Source organism: Lissotriton helveticus, chromosome 9, assembly GCF_964261635.1.
Source record: "Lissotriton helveticus chromosome 9, aLisHel1.1, whole genome shotgun sequence".
Classification (NCBI taxonomy): domain Eukaryota; kingdom Metazoa; phylum Chordata; class Amphibia; order Caudata; family Salamandridae; genus Lissotriton; species Lissotriton helveticus.
Genome location: NC_136070.1, coordinates 520,887,202 through 520,915,030, shown reverse-complemented (window position 1 = coordinate 520,915,030; position 27,829 = coordinate 520,887,202). Strand labels below are relative to the sequence as shown.

General features: G+C 44.9%; 1 protein-coding gene across 2 annotated transcripts in view; it reads left to right on the top strand.

Moving 5' to 3' along the window:
- The window catches only part of SLC35F4 (solute carrier family 35 member F4), a 536,946-nt gene extending 519,136 nt beyond the window's left edge, over positions 1–17,810 (top strand). For both annotated transcript variants that reach the window (XM_078662094.1, XM_078662095.1), the window contains exon 8: positions 17,374–17,810. In XM_078662094.1, coding sequence (XP_078518220.1) covers positions 17,374–17,615 — 242 coding nt within the window. In that variant the 3' untranslated portion in view covers positions 17,616–17,810. The remainder of the gene's footprint in view (positions 1–17,373) is intronic.
- Positions 17,811–27,829: the final 10,019 nt, after the last annotated feature.

Here is a 27,829-nt window from a genome sequence, read left to right as displayed (position 1 = left end):
TGTTGCGTTCTGCCAATGCGATGGAGCATGGTTCGAGTGTAGTAGACCCTGTGTAGGACTTTTAATTGCACAAGTCTCAGTCGAGCAGAGATACCCACTTCCTTAGGCGATGCAATCGCCGAGTTCCATTCATGTTCGTCCATCTCCCCTATTTCGTCCTCCCAATGGTCCTTGAGTTTAATCAGTGGGTCTGGTAGGTTATTAAGCAGTTTACGGTATATTAGGGAGGTTGCCTTCTCAACCATGCATTCAGTGAGGAGCCGGTCTTCAAGTGGGGATGCCTCCGGCAAGGCACTGTCGGGGGGAATGACCGCCAGCAGTGCATGTCTGATCTGGATATATCTGTACAACTCCCTCTCCCCAAGATCAAACAACTCTCGCAACCTGTCAAAGGTGAGCACCGCCCCTCCCTCCCAAAGGTCCCTAACTGTAGATATGCCTATTGTGTCCCACTGGGAGAAGCCCCCGCTGGTTCGCAGAGTGCCAAAGACCTTGGAGTCCCAAAGCGGTGTGAGTTTCGTAATTCGCCCCTTCCAGCCCAATGCTGCGGTTGTCTTATGCCACAGTGCCGTGGTTAGCCTGGTAGGTCCCTCCAATTTATGTGCCTTAGTGCGGTCATATAGTGGGGCCAGTAGGCTGGTCAAACCCAGTTGCGCCCTGTCTGCCTGGAATGCAGGCTCGGACTGTGGGGTGTGCAACCAGCAGTTGATGGGTTTGAGCTGCGCCGCCCAGTAGTACATCGTTAAGTTGGGGAGTGCTATCCCGCCGTCATACCACCCTCTGTGCAGTTTAGCTTGCGCGATACGTGGCGGGAGGTTGCCCCACAGCAAGGTGGACACCAGCGCCGCCACCCGTTGAAAGAACTTAGGGGTCACGGGGTATGGAGTGTTTTCGAGTGTATACAGGAAGCGGGGTAAAGACTTCATTTTATATAGGGCCGCTCTCCCCAGCAGCGTGAGGGGTAGCCCCGCCCAGAATTTTACATCCTGCTTCAGTCGCTCAACTTGGGGTGTCAAGTTTTTGGCCATGAATTCCGCCGGGTCCCCAGTGACATGGATGCCCAAGTACTTGAAGGAGGAACCCGCAATCCTCAAAGGGCAGTCCGCGGTCAGCGCCGGAGCCGGTCCCCTCAGGACAAACAGCTCCGATTTGGCCCAGTTGATTGTGTATCCTGAGATTTTCCCATGGTCGTCACATAGCCGAAGAAGGGCCGGTACTCCCTGTTCCGGGTCAGTGAGATAGACCAGCATATCGTCCGCGTAGAGGGATATTCGGTCCTCCCAGCCCCCCGCCCAGCTAATCCCTTTTAACACTGGTGAGGTCCGTATCATGTTGGCCAAGGGCTCCAGCGAAATTGCGAACAGCAGCGGAGAGAGTGGGCATCCCTGACGAGTGCCCCTCCCCAAAGGGAACGTGCGAGAGATATGACGGTTGGCCACCACTTGTGCGGTTGGGACGGCGTATAACAGTTTCACCCAGGCTATAATCTTGGGGCCGAACCCCATACGGGACAGGACCTCGAACAGGTAGCTCCACTCCACCAGGTGAAAGGCCATCCTGGCATCAAGGGCCAGTACAACCGCCGGCGACATGAGTGCCCCCGCCCCTGCCAATGCCCCATGTATTCGGCGCAAATTCAGGGCCGTGTTCCTGTGTGGCATGAATCCGGACTGATCCGGGTGTATAAGATCGGCCAGATGTGGCATAATCCTAGACGCTATGAGCTTGGCAAGGATTTTAACTTCTGCATTAAGCAGAGAAATGGGGCGATAGGAGGCGCAATCCTCCGGCGGTTTCCCGGGTTTGGGGATAGCTACAATAGTGGCCAGTCTTTGGTCAGACGGGAGCCTCCCCTTTTCCAGACATTCCGAGTACATTGTTAAGAGATGGGTACTTAGTAATTCGGGTGTCGCTTGGTACCATTCAATAGGGATGCCATTGGGGCCAAGTGCTTTCCCGGGGTTCAAAGCGTTAATCGCCAGCTGTATCTCCTCCGCCGTAACCTCTGCCTCCAGGTCCACTGAGGCCTCTGCCGACAGCATCCTGATCTCTATCCCCTCCAGTGCTTCTGCGGCCATGGCGGAGGTCACCACCCGCTCAGGGGTGTACACCCCCTCGAAGTGGGACGCCAGCGCCTCCACTATGAGTTCGGGGCTAGTGTGCACCACTCCCCGACCATCCCTCACTTGCTGGATGCCCCTAGAGCCGCCGTCACGTGTGTCGAGCCAGGCCAGCAGCCTGCCCGCCTTATCACCTACCTCATAAACCCTATTCTGGGTGTCAGCAATGTGGCCCTTCACCTGAGTCCTCAGATGATCAGTGTAGAGTTGTTGCTGGATGTCGAGTGCGTGTGTCGTGCTCGGCGTGGGCTGCCGTTCGTGTGCCAATGTGAGTTCTCGTAGGCCTAATTCTAAGTCAGCGAGCTCCAGGGCTTTATCTTTCCTGTGACCCGCAATTGAGGCTACCGCTTGTCCCCTAAATACCGTCTTGTACGCCTCCCACAGTATCTCCGACGAACTCACGGAGTTGACATTCTCGACGAAATATTGTGTTGTCGCTGTCTTAAGGGCCTTACGGACCCTGGGGATCTTCAAGTACGCAGCGTGTATTGGGAATATCCGCCTGCGCGCCTTCTCGTGAGTGGACATCTCCAGGGTGATCGGGGAGTGGTCAGAGACACCCCTAGGGTGTATGTCTATGGTGTCAATGTGATGGGAGCTGGTGCCCAGGGTAAGGAAATGGTCTATTCTTGAAAGGCTGCCATGAACAGCGGAGTGAAAAGTGAACTGCCGGGACTGGGGGTGGGAGCTTCTCCACATGTCAAGGAGACCCATGGCAGACATGAAGCGCTGGAAGTGTGAGGAATTGTCAGCGGGGCCGCCCGCCGGGAACCGGTCTAGCCGTGCGTCTAGGATGGCGTTGAAGTCTCCCCCTAGAATTACCTCCCCCTCGGGAAGGGCCAATAAGAATTCAGCTAATTTCGGGAGTTGTACCGAGTGGAGTGCAGGGGGAACGTATACCGACACTAGATTAATGAGTCTACCTTCCCATTGTCCCTGTACGGTGGCGAAGCAACCCTGATCATCAGTCTTAGTCTGTAGTGGAATAAACTGTGAGGATTTCAGTAGTAAGATACCGGTGCCCCTGGACCCGGATGAGAATTCCGAATGTACCAGCATTTTGTACCCTTTCCGATCCATGGCTCTGGTTGCCCCACCCATTAAATGCGTCTCCTGCAACATCGCTAAAGCGGGCTTCAGCCGTTTAAGTGTGAGCAACACCAGTCCCCGCTTGATCTTATCCCCCAGCCCCCGTACATTCCAAGTCATTAATTTTAACGGGGATCCCCGGGAATCCGGGTCTACGTCCCCCCGTCTAAAAGAAGGGTCATTCGCCATATACGTGCAGTAATGTCATTAAGTTGTGCAATGCGCATTCGTACATCGCAGCCCCCACCTCCCCGCTTCAACCAACGTTCCAAAATGTCACATGAGTGGTGTGTCACAGTACTTGAACATAGATATGTGTTCCAAACAACTACAAAACATTCCCCCCTCCCTGCCCCCCTGCCTAACGGACTTCCAACTGCCCACCCCCCCAACTTAGCAGAGTGCTTATTCCCTCCCAAAACCAGTGTACTTGCGTGTAAGGGGGAGAGTGTCTCCCCCGGCAGGCGGCATCCCTGCGTACTCTCAGGACAAAGCAGGCCAGCGTCCAATTGCAGCTATAAAGCAATAGTTCCTAGGCGAAGAGCCAGATAGCCCCATTGGCTCATTCCAAGCGATCGTTCCCTTCGTTCGCCACGAGGTCTCGGGTCGGGGACCTCTCCGTACCCCCTCTTCCTGAAGTTTGTGATCCTGTCCGGCTGTCTGCTCGGTGGGTCGTATTGTGCCTGTTGGACTTCTGGTTATTGCTCACAGTGTGCCAGCCCTCCAGCCAGTCCCTGGCCACATCAGGGGAGTCGAAAAACCAGACCTTTTTGTCAGCTACCACACGGAGCCTGGCCGGGAAGAGCATAGAGTAGGGCAGTTCTTTCTCGCGGAGCGTGCTCTTCACTTCGTGGAAAGTCCTCCGTCTCCGGGACACCTCAGCAGTGTAATCTGGGAAGAATGACACTTTAGAGTTTTGGATCTGAATCGCCGGCGTCACCCTAGCCGCTTGCAGAATGGCGTCACGGTCTCTAAAATTGAAGAGTCTCGCCAGGATCGGTCTCGGGGGACCCCCCGTTTTCGGTTTTCCCCCCGGTACTCTGTGTGCCCTTTCCACAGAAAAGAAATGCGAAAGGCCCTTATGTTGCAGTTTGTTCTTGATCATGTCCTCCACGTATAGGTCCATTGCTCCAGTTGTTTCCGATTCCGGCACTCCCAAAATGCGGACGTTGTTGCGTCGTGAGCGGCCTTCCTGGTCATCCAGCTTCTCTTTGAGCAGTTTGTTGTCCGCCCGTAGCTGTCCCATCTCAATCTGGAGGTCCGAGACATCCTGAACCAGTGATTTGGTAACAACCTCGACCTGCTTCACTCGCTCATTGATTTTCTGGAGGTCCGCTCGGATCAGGGTGACCTCCGTCGCCGTCGCCCCCACCGTCGCCTGCACCTGAGCCAGCGCCGTCAGGACGTCTTCTAGCGTGGCTTTCTTCGCCCCCTCCGAGTCCGTCCCCTTCCCGGTCTGCCTGCGTTGTTCCTGCGGGGGAGTGTGTTTGTCATAGGCAAATTTGTCCAACTTCGCCTGCGTGGAGCTGGTTCTGGGGCCTCTTTGCGCCATCTTGCGCTACCAGTAATTAGAGCGTGTGCAGGCCGGGGTCTTCGCCGGATTCGGGGCAGGAGGAGGATGCACGCTCCCTATATGGTTGCTTCGCACGTGGCACTGGTCGCGTAGGGCCCAAAATCAGTAGCTGCCAAGATTTAGTCCGGTGAAATGAATCCCACACTCAGCGACCATCCAGTCATATATAATCTCAGTCCGGGACGAGTAGTGCTGGGCCCCCGCCCTGTTCGCCCAGGCTCCGACGTTAGGGGATATCTTCTACAGGGCCCCCGGAGTAATGAGGGCGACGCACGGCCTCCACCAGCGCCGCCCGGTGCTTCAGAATGCAGGGGGGGGGGAAGATCCCGGCGTCACTCAGGAGTCGCGGCCCCCAGCAGATCTCCGCCCCGCTCACCTCCGGGGCCTCTTCGGACGGCGGGCTCGCCCCTCAATGGACCGCCGGTTCGGGTCCCAGATGAGTCAATGCACAGGCTGCTGCGCCGTCCCCGGCCACCTCCCCGTCTCCGGCGCCGCTTTCAGTTACCGGTGTCAGCAGGGCGTCCTCAGTCAGTCCGCATGCTCACCAGGGATCGTTGCCGCTCTCTGTGTCCACGAAGCGCCGAGGGGGGGGGGGCCACCACTTCCGGCGTCTGCACCCGGCCTCGCCACACTTCCGCCCGGCCACCGTCCCCAGGGCACAGCGCTGCTTGTCCGGATGATCCAGGCCCCACCTCTCGCCTCGGAGCTTCAGCCGCAGCGGAGCCTCTGACTCTCCGTCTCTCGCGCTCAGGGTGCCGCACGGTCACCGGACCCTTTCTGCCCCAAAAGCAGAAGAATTGCACAGGATTAATGTGCCGGATTTATGTGGGAAGCCGCCTCACCACGGGAGCCTCTCTAAGCTGCGGCCGCCATCGTTGGCTGCTAGCCACGCCCCCGGAGCCTGAGATTTTTGAGACATTTGCTACATTTTGTGTATCCCATAGAGAGCCAGGCCTACAGGAGATTACTCCACCGACTATGCGGTGGTGTAGTGACAGTGTGAGCTGGGAGAACTACGGCATAAGCTGGACTGAGACAGAATGGGATCCCATTGCTCTGTAGATACCAGTCCACTACATGATCACAACTCCCGAAAATGTTAGCTACAAAACTGTGCTGTTTGTTAGAAGTGCAGCTACAATAGGGGAGTGATTCAATTAAGGAATAAAGAGGCTAGAATCAATGATATGAAATTCAAACATGTAGGTGCCTCAATAACCATAAATACAATTTCACTTCTACCACAGTAGTCTTTTTAAATAACTCTGGGCTCAAGTTATTTTTTCTTTCCTCTTTGTTTACTTTGACATTAAGGGTTCCTATTACCAAAATTCTTTGAACATACCTCGGCGTTTTTTAGCAAAAGACAGTGTTAACAATATTTACATCACTTACATATACTATAATGTTGACAGCACAAAGACATTATTTGCATGAATAAACATATATAATCAAACACAATTATAAAGGTGCAGAGCCACTTCACATAGAACAAATGCTTTTTCAACTGAATTATTTTAGTCCTACTAATTTGTATGTAGTATTGGGACCTTTATTTTTTCGTCCTCAATTTAAAATGTTCTCAAAGTCCTGCGGAGGGCAGAGACTATTTACCAGTTCTTAACTGGAGCCTGAGCTTTCTAGCTCAAGATGCCTAACAATTGGCATGTTATTGTCCTTGTTTACTCTTTACCTCTTTTAACATAAGTGTCAGTGCGTTTCGAACTTCGTAGATGTGGGACCGGGATGCTGTATTTATATCTTCGTCAGGGCTGAACTGTTTTCTGGTAGGACATCTATTGCCTTATGCTCATATTTCGTTGTTATACAGGTGTTCACAACCTAGTCGTGGTGCAGAGGGGACTTCCGATTGATTTGGTCTCCTTATCTTTTCTTATGTATCTGGTGCCTTTACATGTAAGCGCTCTAATTTTGCCGTTGTGGCGGCCGCTGTGAATCCCTTGCTTCTTCTGACATCAAATCTCTATTCCGTTGGTTTTAGCTACAAAACTGCGCTGTTTGTTAGAAGTCCACATCAGAGAATGTAGGTGCAACAGCAGAGCTGTGGACTACAAACACCATAAAGCTTATGGAAGCTAGAGCCAAAGGGCTCGAGAAAAGAAGGAATTTTATTCTCCTCCAATAACCATCTTTCCCACAACCAACCAAGTGGATACACATGATCCCCACCTGGCCAGTCTATCCCAAAGTGAGTCACTACGTCTTGAAATACATACTGATCTAAAGAGCAGCACTTATAATACTGAGCAAAAAGTGTCATCAGTGGAGGGCATCCTGGAAGAGACAACAACTACGTTTACTCAAACTCTTTCTGAAATGTCTACTTATCCTTCTAATCTTCCACTGCCTCCAAATTCTTTTCGACATGTACAATCAAATCTCTTATCAAATGTGCCATTCTTAAAGTCTGTTTGGTGGCATATTAATGTCTTTTTATCCATGATCTAATAATTTGTGCAAAATATGTCTTTCTTTTCCTTTTGGTACATGGACTATCCCCTACTACACACCATCTTTCCAACATATCATGCCTCCAGGAAATCTTCTCAAGTATGTGGACAGTCATAAAGGAACAGCTTGGGGATTTCCATTATTCATATATTCTTCCTCAGTAACGCTAACCCGATATTCAATATTAAACTCTGAAGCACTGTTCTTAAAAATGGCCCTGTCTCTGGCCACAAACCCAATAACTAAGGTTTGTTACTGTACACTTTAAGGACTTCTTAGATTCCTTGATTCCTTTCCTGATTTTCATGAATTGTAGGCCAGATCAGTCAATATATTTTTTTGTCTTTGGGATATAAAAGTTTTCTTTACTCAGTAAAATTCTACCCCACACACAAATTCTTCAATGTCACCTCAACACATGATCTCTAATCTAAATACCTCACCATCCACAGAGGAAATACACTGTCTTGATAACATACTCGTTGGACACATCTTAATTTAATTTTGTGATTATTATACCACTATCCTGTAGAGACCATTTTCTTACAGAATTTCACATTGCTTGACCAGAAGCAAACAACTCCCCAAACACCTCCACAAACTAAAACTCTCTTGAGGCCCAAGGTCTTTACCTGTATTCAATTATTTTTCAAAGTGCATCCTTCAGTGACCTATCTGTGGATTGCTAGTATAAATTCTCCATCTTATAATTGCATACTATCTTAATGAGCATCTGGAATTGAATCACTTTCAAGAGTCTACTGAATGTCAGTGCTCAAATCTGAACTTTTTTACCCGAAACCTAACAGCTACTAAACAAAGCTTTCATCATTTGGGTTGCAGTCTGGAATATCAAGTGTAGAACAGTGACCAAAATATCAAAAAACAAAATATCGAAGAGGGAAATGCATTTAGATAAGTATAAATTTACTATTTTTAATCAATCAATCAATATAAACTTTATTCGGATACAAATACATATCCATAAAAGTACAGACAGACAACAGCATATCCAGAAAAGATTCCAAAAACATAAGGACAGTTAAAACATCTAATAAAAAATGTAAGATTAAAATTCATCCTCCAGTGATACAATACACAAGGTAATAAAAAGAGCAAAATTCATTAGGATACATATAACTTACAGTTTAAAAACAAATAATAATGTGCTATGATTCAGCAGGGACACATAGAGTTACGGGTGCGCACCGCCGCCTTAAAAAAAGAGCCAACCCGAACGGTTAGCTCATCATCTTTCAGAGCAATGACCTTCCCATACGCTGCCTTGTAATCAATCTCAGGTAAGGCTTTAAAGTACGGAATCAAAAACCTTTTAGTGAGTGTTGAATAATAACAACAGAAAAATAAAAAGTGCAGCATCGATTGTTTATGTTGGCTGTTACATGGACAAGGCAGAAGATCAAGATTATGGGTTAAACCCGCGAGATGAGAGCATGAATTTCATGGTGTCAGTCCTCAGCCGGAAAAGTTAAGCCCTTTCCCAACGACCAATCAGTTTTAATAAATAGTTAGAAGGTGCACATGAAACATTCTCAATACACATATATCTAGCGACAGAAGTTTTCTTACACTCTTTGTCAAATCTAGCATTCCTATAGGATGCATAAAGGGCCGTCTGAAGGGATTTATTACTAATGGTACCATGATCTAAGGGATTTAAAATTAAGTATTCATGATTTACACTGATTAAACTTTTATGTACAGCGGCCAGCCAAGGTATGTCCATCCCCTTATTGCATTTCAAACAATCTGATATTATCTCTCTAGTAAGTTGGGCCGCGGGGTTTCTCCAGACTCTCAGCCAAAATAGAGCTGGGCGAGACTTAATATAATCTTCGATATATGGCAAGTTAAGTTCACAGTGACTGGCATATTTAGAGGAGGAAATGGGTGCGCCCAGGATTTTACGGCAGAATCTATTCTCTTCATCCTGGATGCTGCCACTATTAGTATGGCCCGAAACTTCAGCACCATAGGTGGCGATTGGTATGCATTGGAGTCTAAAGATTTTAAGAGTGGCAGATACGATCTCTATGTTCCTCGGCTTTGGCAGCCCGAGTATCCTATTAGTGGAGTTTGTGAACTTCCTCCTGCAATAAGCCACATGGTCAGCCCACAATCCATTTGAAGCAAATACAAGTCCAAGGTATGGGAAAGTGCGAGTGTTCTGTAAACTATTGGAATTTAAAACAATGGATGAATTAAACTACTTCTTTGACCCACAAATTTATCATTACTGGTAATGAGGGCCCTAGCACGGCCCCCTGCCCTAATTTTAATCCAAATTGAGAGGCCTCCTGCTGGTCGTCCAGAATCTGGGTTAGGAGCTACGATATTAAAACATTCAAACCCATCTAGGAATAACTCTTGAGTGGCCCAGGTCTATTGGAACATTACAATATCTTGTTTATGAACTAACTCCAACCAGTCTGGCAAATTCATTTTAGACGCGAGACCTGCAACATTCCAACTCAGGATTATAAGAGTAGGTTCTACATTGAGTACGGTTGGAATGTCGGGTTCGCAAGACAGAGATGTGATTAAGAGGGGGGCTGGTTCTACCAAAACTGGTTTTGAGAGGGGAGGAGACAGTCAATCCTGGCTATTCAAACCTGATAGGGGCAGAAATCTATTGTGTATAGAGAGGGGGTGGATGGTAAGAGGCATATCAGGGACAGGTGCCTCCAGGGAAGGTTTATAAAAATGCCCCAATGGCAAGGCCCAGATACTGGTGGATAAATTAGGCTGGGCCTCCTGGGACGATAATATTGATTTAGCCACTGACGGTCTGCGAAAGTTAATAACTATGTAGTCCCCCTTAGTGCATTTTAGGGACTGCCCCACCCAGCCAACTCTCCGTACCATGATAATATTGTAAATAAGTGACGCCCTAAACCCTTTATGTTTGGATAGCCAGTCTAAACTCTTGTGGCGTAATTGCTCCCATGATTCTGTCTGATTTGGCCTTAAGGGGGGCACACCTGCCAAGACCACAATATAGGGGCATGCCGCTGGTGGTAAATTTAACACCTCTCTGCTACCCATAGGGTCTGACAAGCGAGTGATATCAGTACCACCCACCGATAGTATACTGCCGGTAGCATGAGTGTTAGTTCGAGCCACAGTGGGGATGCTAGCGGTAGGCGTAATGTGCATCGCATTCTTAGAAAGCGGGCGATTAACACGACCATTATAAGGGATACTATTTTCATCACCATTACCCTCAGATACAAAACACATCTTAATGTTGTCACACATGTCACAAGAAATAATCGCTGGATTCAAATTGGGCGCACCAGACAAAGCATTTAAGCGAATTGACAGATTATTAGATGGCATAGGTGGCATTCCAGAAACAGTAGGCTCAATAGAACTAACTTGAGCGGGGGGAATCATATTAGAAAACTCAAGCTGAGGCATGGACAAATGTTCCCTCAGGGTGGCAAGAAAACTGTCAAGTGCACCTTTGACACGTTCAGTGATGGTGTCCACGATATGGCCAATAACGGCTTTGATGCAGCCTCGACTCTCAAAAGGGCACAAACCAGTCTCAGTCTGAGTTCAAATAGAACAACAAGGGTCAATAACTGGGTGTGTACCTTGGCAGCAACTGTCGCATAATTTGAAGAGGGACGTATCCAAGAGCTCAGAGCTGAACGAGATGAGCAGGGGCGAATAGGCTGCTTCCGCTTGGCACTTTTTACTTTAGCTGGCTTCCTTTTGCATTTTTCCCCAGTGATTGCCGCCAAGCTCGACAAAGTAACTGGTGTAATAACATCTGGTGAGGGAGCATGGGATATAATACCACCACTAGAGACCGCACAGTTGGTGATAGAACTGTCTGGTGCACTGATATTCATGTTGGCGCCCTCCCCAATGGAAGGTGGAAGAGAGGGGGTACCCCCAAGCCGAGAGAGAGGCGCCTCTCGGTCAGTTCTGTCTCATTACTCACAATACTGACCGCTCTTTCCAACATGCTGTCAATACTTGTTGTGGCGGGCCTAAGTGCTGACTGGCCCACTCGCTTCCCCATGATCGCGTTAGTCAAGTATAGGTGGGAAATAAGGCGAAATTAGATAGGCTCACCTTAGGAAATAAATTCATCAGAACTCCAGTGAAAGGGGGGTGGCCCAGCCCAGTCTCCTCCTGTCCCTCACTGGCGTGGACGGGCCCGCCCTTGGCTCGGGCAGCACCTGTGCACGTCCCGCGCTTGCTATGAGGGCCTCTGGCGCCCTCCGATGATGTCCCCCACTGGCGCCGCGTAAGGGCTTCTGGGTGATGTAGTTGCCACCTAGCCGTTCCCCTCACGGTAATGTGGCAGTGCAACTGCAGGTGCAACTGCGGGTTTAAACAGCCATTCCCCTCATGGCAAGGTCAGCGCAAGGTGATGGCATGGGTGAGTATTCAGCCGTTCCCCTCACGGCAAAGCTGGCAAAGATTAGCCCGTCCCGCGCTGACTATGAGGGCCTCTGGCGCCCTCCGATGACGTCCCCCACTGGCTCTGCGTAAGGGCTTCTTGGTGATGTAGTTGCTGCCTGGCCCTTCCCCTAATGGCGATATGGTGGTGCAACTGCAGGTGCAACTTCGGGTTTAAACAGCCGTTCCCCTCACGGCAAGGTCAGAGCAAGGTGATGGCAGGGGTGAGTATTCAGCCATTCCCCTCACGGCAAAGCTGGCAAGGATTAGCGTGTTACTATTTTGCAATCTATGTGCATTTGAGCTATATATATCATCAAGGTAAATTTTTGTTCAGTTGGGTATGTTATTCCTAAACATTATGAGTAGCGTCCTTTCTAGACAGGGTACTCACCAATGCCTATGCCACACACGAAGCTTAGCACAACACTTCTTTATTCTTCTGCGTGGAACCACAAACTCCACATCCTAAACCTGTATTCACCTCACTATGCTCTAAAGCTTACGTGACAGTTCTACCGAGTCCATCAGCAGCCATAAGGGTTTGGTCCATACAAACTCACATAACACTACACCTCCCCCTCAGTTAAATAAAAATTTTTTTTTTTTACAAATATATACAATTAGAGCTCTTCAATGAGTCTTCGTGGTGCTTGGAACACACTTCCTGATCATGTCTTCAGAAACTGGGAACAGGCAGTAGAAATGTCCATGACTGGCATTGATAATGGAAAACAGCAGCAGGCAGGCATTCTTCACTTGTCCTTTCAGATCCATTATCTACAATGTTATCAGTGTGTGACGAGCAATGAGCCATATGTCGGGAATGCTAGGAGTCTCACGTAATGAACTTCCAAGGATGTTGGGCAGCCACCATATCTCCTTTGCAGGTCACAACATGAAATACATCTGCATCGAAAGGAGCTTCAGACTTTCATTTCTATGCTGATTAACAAGAACTCGATCTCCTCTAGTGAGAGTGGTGACATCTTTTGCATGTCAACTCTTGTCTACATAGCCTTTTATGTTCCTCTTATGATGCAAGTCTTTCACGCATGTTTCTTCCTCAATATTTGCTCCTCTGTTGATCCGTTGAGGTAACTTGATCGTCATGGCTCTCCCAAACATCAAGGTTGCAAGGCTTTCACCTATGGTTGAGTGAGGGGTTGAGCGGTAAGCTCAAACGGTATATTTTAAGACAGCTGTAATGTCGAGCTTCTCTAGGCCAGAATGCTGAACAGTTTTCTTTAGGGTACTCATGAAACACTTGACAAGGCCATAAAGGAGTGATATTCTGATGCTTCACATCAAGATAACTGAGAAAGTCTCTGAAGTCTCGACTGTTGAAAGGTGGGTCGTTGTAAGACTTTAAGATCGCAGGAACACCCCAAGTCACGAAGATGCTGTCTAATCTCTCAATGACATGTTCTTGAGTGATAGATGAGAGATCTTCACTCAATGGAAAGCTGGAATATTCGTCAACGATCACCATCAGGTGATGTCCATTGTCAAGAGAACCGATGAAGACCACTGCAATTCTTTCCCATGCAAGCATTGGGAACTTTGACATATTTAACGGGCGTTGAGTCGTTTTGATTACAGGGAGTTGCATAGATGTCAGGCCTTTAATTCTCTTTCAACTCTCTCGTCGAGATGTGGGAACTAGACTCAGGCTTGGAGAGCTTGTGTGGTGGCAACAGTTCCAGGATGTCATTTATGGGCCACTTCAATTAACGGTTGTCTCAGAATCTTCAAAATAACAATTTTCTAGGCCAGAATGCTGAACAGTTTTCTTTAGGGTACTCATGAAGCACTTGACAAGGCCATAAAGAAGTGATCTTCTGATGCTTCACATTAAGATAACTGAGAAAGTCTCTGAATTCTCGACTGTTGAAAGGTGGGTCGTTGTAAGACTTTAAGATCGCAGGTGGCAACAGTTCCAGGATGTCCTTTATGGGCCACTTCAAATAACGGTTGTCTCAGAATCTTCAAAATAACAATTTTCTAACCTTTCAGGATAATCCCTTCCTTAGTAACGGACAGTTCATCTTTAACATTCTTAAAGTTTTCATTTTCACTGTCACTGGTGTGAGGTCGAGGGTGCTGGTACCAAGACTAATGTGTAATAATGTCTTTCAGTTTCAGCATCTGGCTTGACTTGTGGCAGTGACAATTTGTTCCAATTAAATTTAAACTGGGGTGCTCGATTTCACTATGACATTTTTGTACGCCTCAGCCCTCTTAGAATGGATGCCAGCGCATAGTAGAGACACTCTTGTAAAGTAGTCAGCAGGGTTCTGATCTTTCCCTGGATGATGCATGATGGTGTAATTGTATTCTTGCAAACACAGTCAACAATGTTCAATGTGAGGAGGCATTTTTGCTTTTGGATTTCCAAATATAGTGAACAATGCTTGATGATCGGTCACAAGCGCAAAGGGCTTCCTATACAAGAATAGGTGGAAATGTTCACAAGCCCACACCACTGCTAAGCATTCTTTCTTAGGTTAGGAACAAGCACGTTCGGATTGCGTAAGCCAAAATACGTCTTCGAGCATTTGGGTGTCCGCTGTGCAAGGATGGCACCCAACCCAACAGGGCTAGAGTCAACAACAACCACAGTTTGTAGCTTTGGATCAAAGTATGCCATTTCAGTGGCATTCTCAATACCTTGTTAGATATTCTGAAAGCTTTGCTTGCATTTATGTGACCAAAGAAAAGAAGCATTCTTTTTCGTCAAGTTTCTTAATGATGCACTGACAATGGCAAAGCCGTGTATGTATCTAGAGCAATAGCTGGCCATACTAAGGAATAAACGTAACAAGTAAACTTTTTGTGGGGTGTTGGCAGTTGACAGCACTTGCACTTTCGCTGGATTGGGCGTTATTCCCCCATCAGAAAGAATTTCAATGTTGTCTTATGTAACTCACATTTCTCAGCATTAAAAGTTAAACCGGCATCAGCGAGCAACTGATACACTTGCGTTAGAGCTTTATCATGCTCCTTCTGTGTAGCTCTGAAAACCAATAATCTGTAATTGAAAGCATTCATGACAGGTTGTGTGATACGTCAAATTACATCTTGGAATTGCTCTACAGCTGATGGCACACCAAAACTTAGTTTCTTGTAACAGAACAGATCAACTTGTGTAGAAAAGGCTGTAATGTACCTGCAATTCTCCTCGAGTTAAAACTGATGATATCTTTTGTTCAGATCCAGGCTAAAGCATACCTTTGCACCATTCAATTGTGTTATCATGTCGGCAATGTGCTAACCTGGATGTTGTTCTCTTTCAGTGGCCTTGTTTGCGTGACACATATCCACGCAGTTGCGTTCAGCTCCTTTACTGTCCTTTTTGGGTACTACCACTATGGGAGAAATCCATGGAGTTGGACCAGTGGAATGCTCAGTTTGAAGCTTTGGATCAAAGTATGCCATTTCAGTGGCATTCTCGATACCAGTGCATAGTAGTGTCGCTGGGCCTTTTGGGCATGTGTCAAATGTTGTTTCTGGAACGTTCAGGGCCATTTTGACTTTGCATCATGACGCACTTACTTTTTCTTTTGCCTTGCACACCATCACAAAATGGGTCTCCTGTTCACAGACTTTGTAGAGCTGCCCAATGGCGGGACTTTTACTTTCGTGTGAAAACGGAAATCCACATCTGAAACACAAATTATTTTTCTGTGTAGAATTCACTGGGTGCCCCTCAACCTTGTGCTTCGGCTTATTTCTCACATTCATGACTCACTCTGGGTACCTCCGGCCTCCATGTCAGCAGCTTGTCGAACAGAAAGCTCTTCAGCGAGTGTTCACTGGTAAGTCTTTTGAGGTAGGACTAAGTTCAGTTGCCATTGCCAAATCAAAAGATGCCTGGCCAGACTCACTACCTCGTTATCACGTCAAAATAATCCCACACACCCTTAATAAAAATCTACTCTTCTCCTATCCTCATCTGTTCCCCCTCAAGATTCATAATAAGAGGAGACCAGTTCTCCTAGTGATTGACACTGTGGTATCAGCATTTTCTTTTGTTAAGAACTCTTTCCTCTTTACTGGTTTTCATAAAAGCCATGACATTTTTTTCTTCTAATAGTAATACCCTGCCCTTTACATGTGTCCATCATGGTCTGAGCCCAAGGGTGTAGCTACCATTGGTGCAGGAGGTGCAGTGGAACCATGGCCTGAGCCTTCCAGGTCCATGGAACTCCAACATTACTATATTTTACTACCTCAACATCAGTCAAAGGGCCCATTTTCTTGTTTTGCACAGGGTCAGCGGCGGTTCCTCCGCAATGGCGGACCAGCGTCACCCCACTGGCTCCGAGCCAGCAGCTGAAAAACAAAATTATATTTTATCATCATTTTATTTTTCAGCTAGAGACTGAGTCAGTGTGTGTAGGGAGGTGCAGGACAGGGCCACGGGAGGGAGGTGGAATAAAGTGACATATGCACTTCTAAGTGCGCATGTCTGTTTGGCCGGCCATCTTAGGCTGGCCAAACTGATATGCACAGTTAGGTTTCTCCAACCCCGCAGTATTGCACAGCCGGGTTGGAGAAACAGCACAGACTCCCTCTGCCTGAGCGAGCATTAAACCAGCCCGCTCAGGCCGATCCCCATGCTGCTCTCTTGATATTGGTAATAGCATGATAGCGGCATGAGAATTGCACAGGGAGTCCCTGATGCTGACCCAGTGTCTGCTGGGACCAGGAAGAAGAAAAACACAGAGGTGCAAGATCACCGGCAGCTTCAGATAAGTCTTTTTCTCTCCCTGCTCCTCCTCTCACACTCCCCCCACACCACGCCCTCTCCACCTGCCTCACCACTGTTTGTTTGTGTTGGCCGCCACTGACCAGGGTCCTTGGCATCCTTGCTATGGTATAATCTTTTTTGAAGGATAATTTGATACGTATATGTGCTTTATGAGTTCGGCGAATAAAACACTGGAATAAATAAAAATGCACAATTATTCAAACTTTTTGGGAGTAAATCTATCTGTGTATTTTAAGCAGGTAAAAGAGATGAGAATATTTGTAAATACTCATGAAGTTTTTACTTTTGGATGTTCCAAAATTTCCTCTTGGCCACCCTTTGGCCCTTACCTTGGAACGTGCATGTTCTCAGTGTTTTCTCAAATTTACAATAAAACCCAATAAATGTCTCATGTTTGCTAACATTTTTGCTCTCAAGCGTACCCGATGTTAATCTTCGGAAATATCAGCTTCCTATATTTCATCTCAGTGCAAGACTCTCCAATATGCTGCTGAAAGCATGCAGTTCTGTCACTACCCAGTGTGTATAGCCTATCATTAGATGTTTCCAAAGAGTTTATTATGTAAATAATGATCACATTATTTTCCCAAAAAAACAAGATGTTCTTTTTTAAAATGTACTAGTCAACGTTTGCATAGGACAGATTTCAAGAGTTAACCTGAAGGAGAAGTGCACTTCCTAGAAGTCAATCAAAATGGCTTCCGTTTTGAAATGTCCCCCATGGAGGAAATTTCATTTGTCTAGTTTGTCATGTTCTAGTCTTTTTGTTCGTGATGACGTATATATATTTCGTAATGGGAATAAACAAAATGTGCCACAAAAAGCTTTGTTGGAATTGCAAGTAATATGGGTTTGCCACGCGTGCATATCCAGAATAATGATTCATCTTATTTTTTCATGCATTCTAGCGATCGATCTTCTGAAACATGAAGTGATATTTAGCGTTGTTAGACTGGGGGCCACCATCATCATATGCGTTGGGTTTCTTCTGATGCTTCTTCCGGAAGAGTGGGACGAGATCACGCTAAGATTCATCAACAGCCTGAAGGAAAAGAAAGCCGAAGAACACCCAGAGGACATCGTAGACTCCAGTGTGCATCCAAGGAGCAGGAGCAGAGCCAACGGGACAGTGTCCATTCCGCTGGCTTAAAACTGCCGACATTTTGAATGCACGTGAATGTATATTCTGTGAATATAATTTACTTTTCTCACTACTTGTATGCTTAAATGACAGTATTAATATGAGATGAATTATTACTTAAATGAACAAATAAATGTTAAGATTTATACAGTTATAAAGGAACAGGTGTAAATGACCACAATAAAAGTTTTTATACCTAACGTTTTCCAACTGTCAGTTATTTGACTGATTATTTCTCTGTTGATCTTTTTATTGTCATTTTCAAAGTTACATACACTGTCGCAAAAAAAAAAAAAGAAATTGAAAAAAATGGCATGTCAGCCTTTGTGCTTTTCTTCAAAACATATGTGAGTCCCACATTAATGCTCTGAATAGCGAGTCCATACCAGTGGTAATCCATTGAAAAGGGGCGGAATTCCTAGTCCTCTTACCTCCTGTGAAAGTTATCATTTTACTTTAATATTAAAGTGTGTCATCCTGTGTCTACATGTTTTGCTGTACCTCTGTGCACAAACTCCATCACCGGGCTACATTATCATACACCTATCCATACCACAAAGCCACACCCCAACACTCTCTCTCTCTCTCTCTCTCTCTCTCTCTTCAGTTCTTTAATACTCAGCAGTATCTTGCAATTCCCATATATAATTATGAATATGATTCAGTCGCTTACCACCTGTATTCCATAAATTGGGCATCATTCAATCATGTGGAGTTTAGGTTCCAGATATCCGTTTCTGTTCCACCCATATAGCGAATGTGGAGCTGCACAGAGGAGTGACCTAAAACAGCCATTGGCTAAGATTTGGGCTCCATATATCTAAATGGCCATATGTTCTTTTCATCAATAAGTACTGAGTCCAGAAGAGTGGTGTATGGGAGAACAGAATGTGATTGCACAGACTGACAGAGCCAACTAGGAAATATATTTCTCTGCCTTAGCAATATTACAAACACAGACAAATACAATCTCTTTCCAGATTCTGTATTCCTTGTCACTTATCTAACTAGATCCATTTTCATGACTACATTAAGCATCCCCCAATGATGGTGGCCCCCTTAAATGAACCAGCTTTAGTTATGAGTGCAATATATCATACATGTTATTAAGTCCAGTTTTCGTGTAGACTTTAAGTAATATTTAGGTCTGCCCATTGATTACCTTCACTACCATAATATATCTCCTTGCTTAGCTGTCCATGTGCAGTGGATCTCAAAAAAGAAAAAGATTTCCAAAATAGTATTGCTGCTCCCCCTTGAGCCTTTAGTACATGCTGCATATAATACCTTTAGAAATCAATACATACATAAGAAACAGCATTTGGTGACCAAGATATGGGTCTCTAATAACATCAAGACATAACAGAACTATATCCTTGCAGATTGCAACAAAACCTCCCATTTCATCTTATCAGTGAGGATGTTTATGTTCCACGAATGGACTCGAAATTGACCTTATCCATTCCCTGTCGTCACATCTGTCATTTCACACTTACATGATATTACTCAACATTATGAGTGAGCATACCACATGACAAAAATGACTTAACTTTGTCCATCTAGCATAACTCATTTATAATAGTCCTCCAACTGAAATGCTTCCAACCTTACACTTCCATGCTAGAAGCACCTTGCACCCCTAAAGAACCCTTTCTCCCAAACAGAGTCGAACTGGGTCATAAAAGTCTCAGGCATCAAAATAAATGAGACCCCTTAAGTAAATTAGATAGCTGAAAAGTGGCCCATGTTTGCAAATTGGGGCAGTTTTGATCTTGTAAAGACAGATTGTATAAGTGTTCTGTAAGGTATGGAAGAAGGCATGGATTTGACCATGCTGCAGGCAATGTTTGTTCTAATATCAGGAAATCATCAGTAAACACTGGTCCAGCAGAACATTAAACAAGCTCACAAACAACCAAAGAATGGCCCACACACTGACCTGTCAGACCAGCCCTTCGAGCAGTGCCTGATTGCTCTCTAGGCCTGTCTGACCCAGCTCCCAAACCTAGAAGAATTAAACACAATCAAACTCTTCCAAGAAATCCCCCTATTGAAACCATGAGTGCATAAATTTGTATGGTCACACTCTCTAATACTTTTCCTGTTATATCTTACACCATTATGTAGAAATGTAGAAATATAATTCTTACAGTATCATTTAAGCTAAGTAGTTGACAACATGTTTATAGTTTTCTGTCTTTGTCCCAATACTCACTTTCGAGGCCCAAGCTCACGTCACTATCATTTTGAAGTTGGGAACTAGTCTAAGTAAGTTTAAAATATCAGATCCCACATTCTCTTCTCATCCAAGATTGCCCCACCACCTCAGCTTCCACAGCAAATAAATATCTACTTACACTAAAAATTATTTTCTGTGAGGTATCGATTTTTAGTATTCCAAATGCTTCAGAACAAGACTGAATTGCTGGTCAGCACCAAAACACCCATCAGACATCTCAGACCTTGCCCTCAACGGCAAAATTGACATAATCATCCTCACAGAAACTTGGCTTAAGGAGTCTTCCTCCCCTTGCCCAGATCTTCTTGTCCCACCCGACTACAACATCATTAGATTAGACAGAACGCACAAGACAGGCGGAGGATTAGCCTGCATACATCGGTCCGACCTCGCCATCTCGAAATTTCATGCGGAACCTCTTGTCTCCTGTGAATACTTGGGGATTTCTGTTAATCCCTCTAGTACCCACTCCTACAAACTACACATTCTTTACCTTCCTCCAGGGTCGAATGCTGAATTCACTGAACAGCTGATGGAAATTATTACCTCAAACTCTTCCCCCCACTCCAAAGACATCTACCTAGGTGACTTCAATCTTCACTGGGACAACCCCCTGGACAAGTAGGTTAACGCCCTTAAAACCTTCCTAGCAGTCATCGCAACGCCAACTTACTCAAAGGGTTCTACTCTTGACTGGATCATATCTACTCAAAATACTATTGACTCGCTCGCGCTTGTGCCATGTGACTGGTCAGACCACCACATTATTACCTTCCAAATTCCATCTGCCACCAAGAAAATCTTCCCACAACAATGTAAGCATAAACAGTGGATAAGAGACACTAAAAACATCGACTGGAGCAGCCTAGCCACGCACTGTGAGAAGGTTCTTACTCCCCCCAATAGCGGATTAGACGTCAATGACCTCACAGCTCACTACAACTCAGTAATGACTGATGTTTTCGAGCAAGCCGCTCCATCAAAACTCAAAAGGATTTGGGAAAAAGACAATAATCCATGGTTCAGCGAAGCATTAAATGAAGAGAGACGTAAGCTCAGATCAGCGGAAAGGAAATGGAGGCAACATCCCTCCCCTAATCAGCTTAAACTGCTACGTAAATCAAGAAACTACTACAATAAAAGTATCCTACAATCAAAAAGCGACTTTCTCAGATCAGAACTTGACAAGGCCAAGAATAGACCAAAGAAACTCTTTGAAATTCTAAAACAACAATCTTACAAATTAGCTAAATCCTCGATCCTAACATCGAAATCGCAGTTGAGCAGTGATACATTTTCCTAATTTTTCTCTGTTAAAACTAACTCTTTGCAACTCGAACTTAGTGCTGCAGCACTCAATTCAGCCACCCCTAAGAGCAATCTAGTCAATATGCCTGCTATGCTTGAGTTACCACGGCCCAAAAATAACTCTCTCTGGGCCACGTTTAAACTCTACGATCTCAATGAAATCACCAATATTATTGCAACGACTAAACTTAACAATCCCTTCAACAACCCTGTCCCCTCGAACTATTTACCCCACCTCTTCCATATCATCTCTCCTCTTTGGACCAATATCATCAATGCCTCACTAACACAAGGTCACATCCCAGATTGCTTGAAAACAGGACAAGTCACCCCCATCCTTAAAAAACCTACTGCAGATAACTCTGACCCCAACAACTTCCGACCAATAACCAATATTCCCATGCTAGCCAAGGTCTTGGAAAAATGTGTTCAGCAACAACTAAACCAACACATTTCGAACTTCAATCTACTGAATACGCACCAATCGGGTTGCAGGCCCGGGCATAGTATAGAAACAGCCATTCTACATATAGTGGATGACGCCTTGCAAGCCCTGGACCACAACATGTCTGCTAGTTTTACTCGACCTCTCCTCAGCCTTTGATACGGTCAACCACGACAAACTACTAAGAAGACTAGAACACAGGATGGGTTTCTCTGGTAAAGTCCTTCAGTGGTTCAAATCCTTCCTGGAAAATAGAACACAATCCTACTTGATCAATAACAAGCTCTCAGCTTCCTCCCTTAACCTACTGGGAGTTCCTCAAGGTTCCACACTATCGCCCATGCTATTCAACCTATACGTAGAACCACTCACCGAGCTACTTCAACAGGAGAACATATTGTTCCACATGTACGCGGATGACACCCAACTGTATATCAAGATCTACTCTATTGAAGATATAAGGTCAATGAATACAGCCCTTAAAAAGACAGTCTATTGGCTATCAACCAACTTCCTCAAGCTAAACTCGCAAAAAACTGAGTTTCTCCTAATTTCCCCCCCTAAGAACGCCACTGAGACAAAGGAATGGATCAAAACTATCACGGCGTTGAACTGTACGCTAACAGTAGTGGACTCCTCCATATCACTTGGTGTCACTCTAGACAAGAAACTGAATATGCACAACCATGTCAACTTACTGGCTAAAAATGCCCGCTTCCATCTCAGCTATCTCAGAAAAATGAAATCATTTCTTGAGACCTCGGACGTCAAAGCTGCTGTCCAATCCTTAGTTATTTCCAGACTTGAGTACAGTTGTTCCACCCTCGCGGGACTTCCCAAACTTTCAACCGCTCCTCTAAAAGCCTGTCTCAACGCTGCAGCAAGACTTCTAACAGGATCCAGGAAATTTGACCACATATCGCCAGACCTGAAAGCACTCAACTGGCTACCCTACGAAGCTCGAATTCACAGAAAGATGGCTTGCATCACACACAAGGCGCTGCACCACAAACACCCCTCAGTACCTAGCCCAAAAACTCAGCCTATCTGGAGGAAACAGACATTCTAGGAGTGGGAATAATCTACTTCTGAAACCCTCACGGTTCAAAAAGTCTAAAACCTCCAGAGCATTCTCGGGGGCAGCCCCAAGAATTTGGAACTCCCTTACACCTCACATCAGAAAAATCTCCTCTATCCCTCTCTTCAAAAAGGAAACAAAATCATTCCTGATGAGCAAATTCCTACCTTAAACCTGTTTTCTTGTTGGTTGAACACTCTAATCATTGCTGCCTCAAGATCTTATGACCCACACGAACTTGAATGATCTTTGAAATGTCTTTCAGAATAAGCTTTCTCATTGTTGTTTCTCCATGTTACTTATTTTGAATGTTCCCATTTTCATTGTTTCTCAGTACGCCCTATGTAAAGCGCTCTCATACCTAGCGTGGGTCTGGTTCGCGCTATATAAAACTCTAAAAATAAATAAATAAAGACCTAGTACCCAGGTTTCGGACAGATGGGTTTAATCCATTTTTGTCTTCCCGTGGCATATGCGGGGCAAAAGAATAACATGTGTTTCATTTTCTTGTGAAGTGAGTTGGCATAAGACACAACAGTCGTCATTATTGTTCGCACCAGTCCTTTCCCCCCATTTTACTGTGTTTGATAAAATATGCAGTATACCAAAGCGAAATTTCATAAACAGTGTTTTTACCAACTGGGGCTGTACTTCATCTAGATATTGTTCAAAAACTGGGATGGATCTTATAAGCATGAACTGAGACGTTAGTCTGCCTATGTCTAGGTTATGGGAAACACTGTTATGTATATATGCCCAGAAAGCAGTTTTCAATATCTTTTTGTCTGTATCTGTCGATAGAGATGAAGTTTCCCAATAGTGCTTTAGCCCTAGTTTACCAAACCATGTATGCACATGCCTAACCCATGGAAGAGTGTTACTTTTATCGATCCCTAAAATCTCCTCTAGCCCTTCTCTATAACTAGCTAGATCTGTTGTGGTCCATACTCGTACCCAAAACAGCAACAGTCCCAATATGGCCTGATGGTCAATACGTTTTATGTTTAGGTCCATAACAATGGGAATGATAGGTGTTCACAAAGGAAGATGTAGCAGCGATCTGAAGAACTTATTTTCATATCTCGCAAATGTGTTCCTACAGGTAACCCCCCATATTTCTGCCCCGTAGAGGGTTGCTGCTTGTGCCCTATATTTATACACTTTGAATGCGGGGGACACTCCCTTTGTAGTACTATTCCCATGTTTTTTAAGTGTTGGTAAGGAAATTTGGCTCAGGATGATTTTGCTTTTTTCCAAGTGTGAGTACCAGGTAATTTTATTGTCTAGTGTTATGCCTAGATAATTAAAATGTGTCACATATTCTAGCTTCTGTTTTTGGACAGTTATATTCTTCTTGCATAATCTAGGTGGATTAACTGCCATATATTTTGTTTTGCTAGAATTCATTTCTATGCCCTTGGAATCACAATAGACACTAAAAGAGTCTAATAGACCTTGAAGGCCCTTCGGAGTCTGTGACACTAAGATAGTGTTGTCCGCAAATGAAAGAGCGGGTACTAAGGTATCACACAGCGCAGCAAGTGACCTTGCTGCTCTGCACTGTGTGATATGGAGAGGGCAGGAATGCGCCATACTTAACAATTTATGGCGCATTCCTGTCCTTTCTCCTGAACTGGTGCACAATTGGCTGCATAGCGCTAAGGCAGGCACCCTAGTGCAAGGGTGCCTGTGTTATAAGTAGGCATTTTCTCTTGTGTGCTGCAGAATGCCAGTATTGGTAAATCTGGGAATGCTTCACCCACACCTACACTCCAACCAAGGAATTCCTTACCATGGCAGAGTAATGAAACACAGCGATTCGCACTGCGTAGCATTACTCTGGAAATATCAAGCCACTCAGGGCCATGCGAGGTGGCCTTTCCTGGCTTGAAAAATCCTATATAGGTTTTCCATCACTCTTGCGCCCCCTTTCCTGGTGCAAGGATGACGCAAAACCTACATGAATATGGCCCCTGTATGTTTAGGTCCATGATGGGTACTTCCTCACCAGAATGTCTGGCAAGGGCACCTTTTTCAGTGTCTTGCATCCCCAACTCATTGCTCCAGCATCTTCTCTTTTTAGATCTTGAATGCAAACCCACCATACACCCCACCACTCCATGTTCCTTGGGGGCTTCACAGATCAGACATGTTTGGTTTTCCAATCCCAAATTACTTCAGGAGTCTATTTGAATACATGTTTTTGTTTAAAGAACACTATAATCATTGCGTGGTACAGGAGGTGAAACTTCAATGCTCTGTTTTTTCTTCCCTTCCTTGAATGACTTCTGTTTCTCTCTGACATGTGTGGTACAGACAGAGAGCACCATCACCTTTTATGACTAATGCATCACGAGGTCCAACTTTCGTCTAGCCTTCAGGACACTATCTCTGTCCATAAATTAGTTACCATAAGTCGCACAATTGATTCCAAGGTCCTTAGAATCCTACAGCAAGGCAGGAAGTGGGAATTATTCCTGTAGAATACATGCGCCACAGGCAAATCCTCTCCTTTCATGACCATGCTGGAGAGGGCATTCTGGCCCCAAAATGCAACAACAAACCTGCACAGAAGCATCTACTCCTCTATTATCATTTATGGATGAAAGACACCTTTGGCAGAGGATCTAGTCGCACATGGACCTAGGAAACTTGGCAGGACTGTCACATCCCTGTTCGCCTCGTCAGCCCTCCCCGTAAGTACGCCATTGGCTTTGTAAAAAAGGAGGTAATTGTTAGTGATTTATGAAGTTGAAAGAGTTGTACTTCACCAACTTCCTAACGTTTTTTAAACCAGCATTTGCAATGCAATAGGTAACGCATTTCCAAGAGTTTAAGCTATTGGCATTGTAAATGACATGCCAATGCCTTTTATTTATCTGTTTTGATATTTAACTCATAAATAAAAGGCATTGTCATTTATAATGCCAATAGCTCAAATTCTTGTAAATGCGAGGACTATTTCATTTCAAAGAAGTGCCCGACATTGTCCTGGGCTGCTTGGAAAGTGAAAGCGCACATGGCGCGATGAATGTTGCATGAAAGCATGTCGTGCCTGCAGTAGGAGAAACTCATTAAAGAAAAGTGGGGCATATTTACAAGGGCTTTATCTCCGCTTTTCTGGCTTACAAAGCCAAAAAAGCGGAGATAAAACCAGCGCCCTATTTACAAGAGGGTGCTAACATGCATAATCTCATGTTAGCACCCTTTTTCCCAATGCCTCACTTTGCATCTCCAATGAGATGCAAAGTGGGCGTTACTGGGCATACCCAAGATGGACTACATTGCAAATATCGCTGATGTTTACAAAACGATATTTACAAGGCAGCCCACATGATTTTAGCACACATTAGATTTTACATAGGGGGTGGATTATGCTGATACGACTCTGTGGGTCGTATCAGCAAGGTTATCGCCCTTTTGCAGGAAACATCGCTGGAAAACCAGTGATGTTTCCTGCAAAAGGGCGATGACCTCGCTATCTCTGGAATTTTTATCGCCCTGGAGTAACGCGTTGTTAATAATGCGCTACCAGGGCAATAAATACCAGAGATAGCCTGCGATAATATAATTATCGCTAAGCACGGCCAGCAATAATTATCGCTGGCCGTTGTTAATATGCCCCATAGTGCTTACAGACTAAATAAGATATACCGTGTAACAACAAAAGTAAAGGAACCAGTCTTCATGGGAGGTTACAAATGAAGACAAGGCGGTACTAAGGAGGGACTAAGAAGCCTATTAACGAATTAGAAGCCAGCATTTAAAAAAGGACAATGACACAAGCCAATTGAAAATATCGGTGGAGAGTGGGGAGAGCTTCAAGTCCATACTCAAATACAGCATGCCTCGCAGTGCATACGCTGCCCAGACTCGACCTAAACAGTGACAACTTCGCAAAGAAGGCAAAATGTAAAGAAAAGTAGCTGGTGAAAAATTCCTAAGCAAATGGAGTTTGAAAGAGCTAAAAGGTGTAAAACCGATGAATTTCAGAATTCTCAAATGCAAAATAATTTGTGTGGATAAAATCTTCGCTAAAACATTTTTGTGAGGAAATGTTTGCTGCTGTTGAGTGTAATGCTGAGAGGCAAGCACATCATGGTAGAAGTTAAAGGAGCATAACACATGAAGAAGCAAGGTGGAGGAACAATCACATATAAAAAACGTATACCATAAGTTTAAAAAAAAGGGATAGCTACCAGAGAGATCAGTGTTGCAAACTGAATTATACAGGTATGCAGCATCTTTTAAGAAAACACATTTGATCTAAAGTAAACAGCAGAAAGAGGTAATTAGAGGATGCAAATATGTGACCAACCCGTTTTCTTGTTGTAGTCTGCTTTATGTTAATCCTCAAAGTATTTAAGGAGGCATTTACATAATTGAAGAATTTTGGTGGGGATGTAGAGGTAATGTAATAATTCCTTTGCAAATAACGCGTTAATCACTTTTTGTATTAACACTCCCCAAGAACTATGTAGCTAGTATAATATTGGTCTGAGTTTTTTGTTCTGCTATATCCTAAAATTTGATTTATAAAGTGGATCTTAAACAAATTGTGTGAATAAAAAAATGCTACCTCTGGGTCGCATAAACTTTTTTGATATATAGTATTTTTCCCCAAAATGTTATTCAACAATTGCTTTCTAAAAAGGCATATTTCTCCTCATAAGAGAGGATGTGTGGCAGAAGACATGGATACATGCTTTTGGTATATGTTCTACAAAATGCTTGCTTGAAAAACATTCACAAAGGCAAACCAAAGAACTCCTTACAGTTTCCCTGTCTAGTTCTTGGGTAATGGTAACCAAGGCCAAAACTTTGGCTAGCCAAAGCAATCATTAAATGTAATGTTCTTATGGAGTATAGTCTTCTCCTACAATGTCATTCTTTAGGTTCTATCCAGCTAGGGTGTCAAACTTTCAGGTAGGTGATGTAGGAACACGTTGGGGTGGGTGTTGTATAAATTAAAAAGGGTGACCAAGTTAGAACACTTGCAGAGTTTGGATTTATTTTAACAGGTTCCGTGGCAGCCTGGAATGATACCTTCTCCAGGATTCACAGAGAAAACAGTTAGCAGGTTTTGTACTCTAAAAATCTCCCAGGACGTTTCAGGTAGGTGATATTATGGACCAAACCCAGCACACATCTGG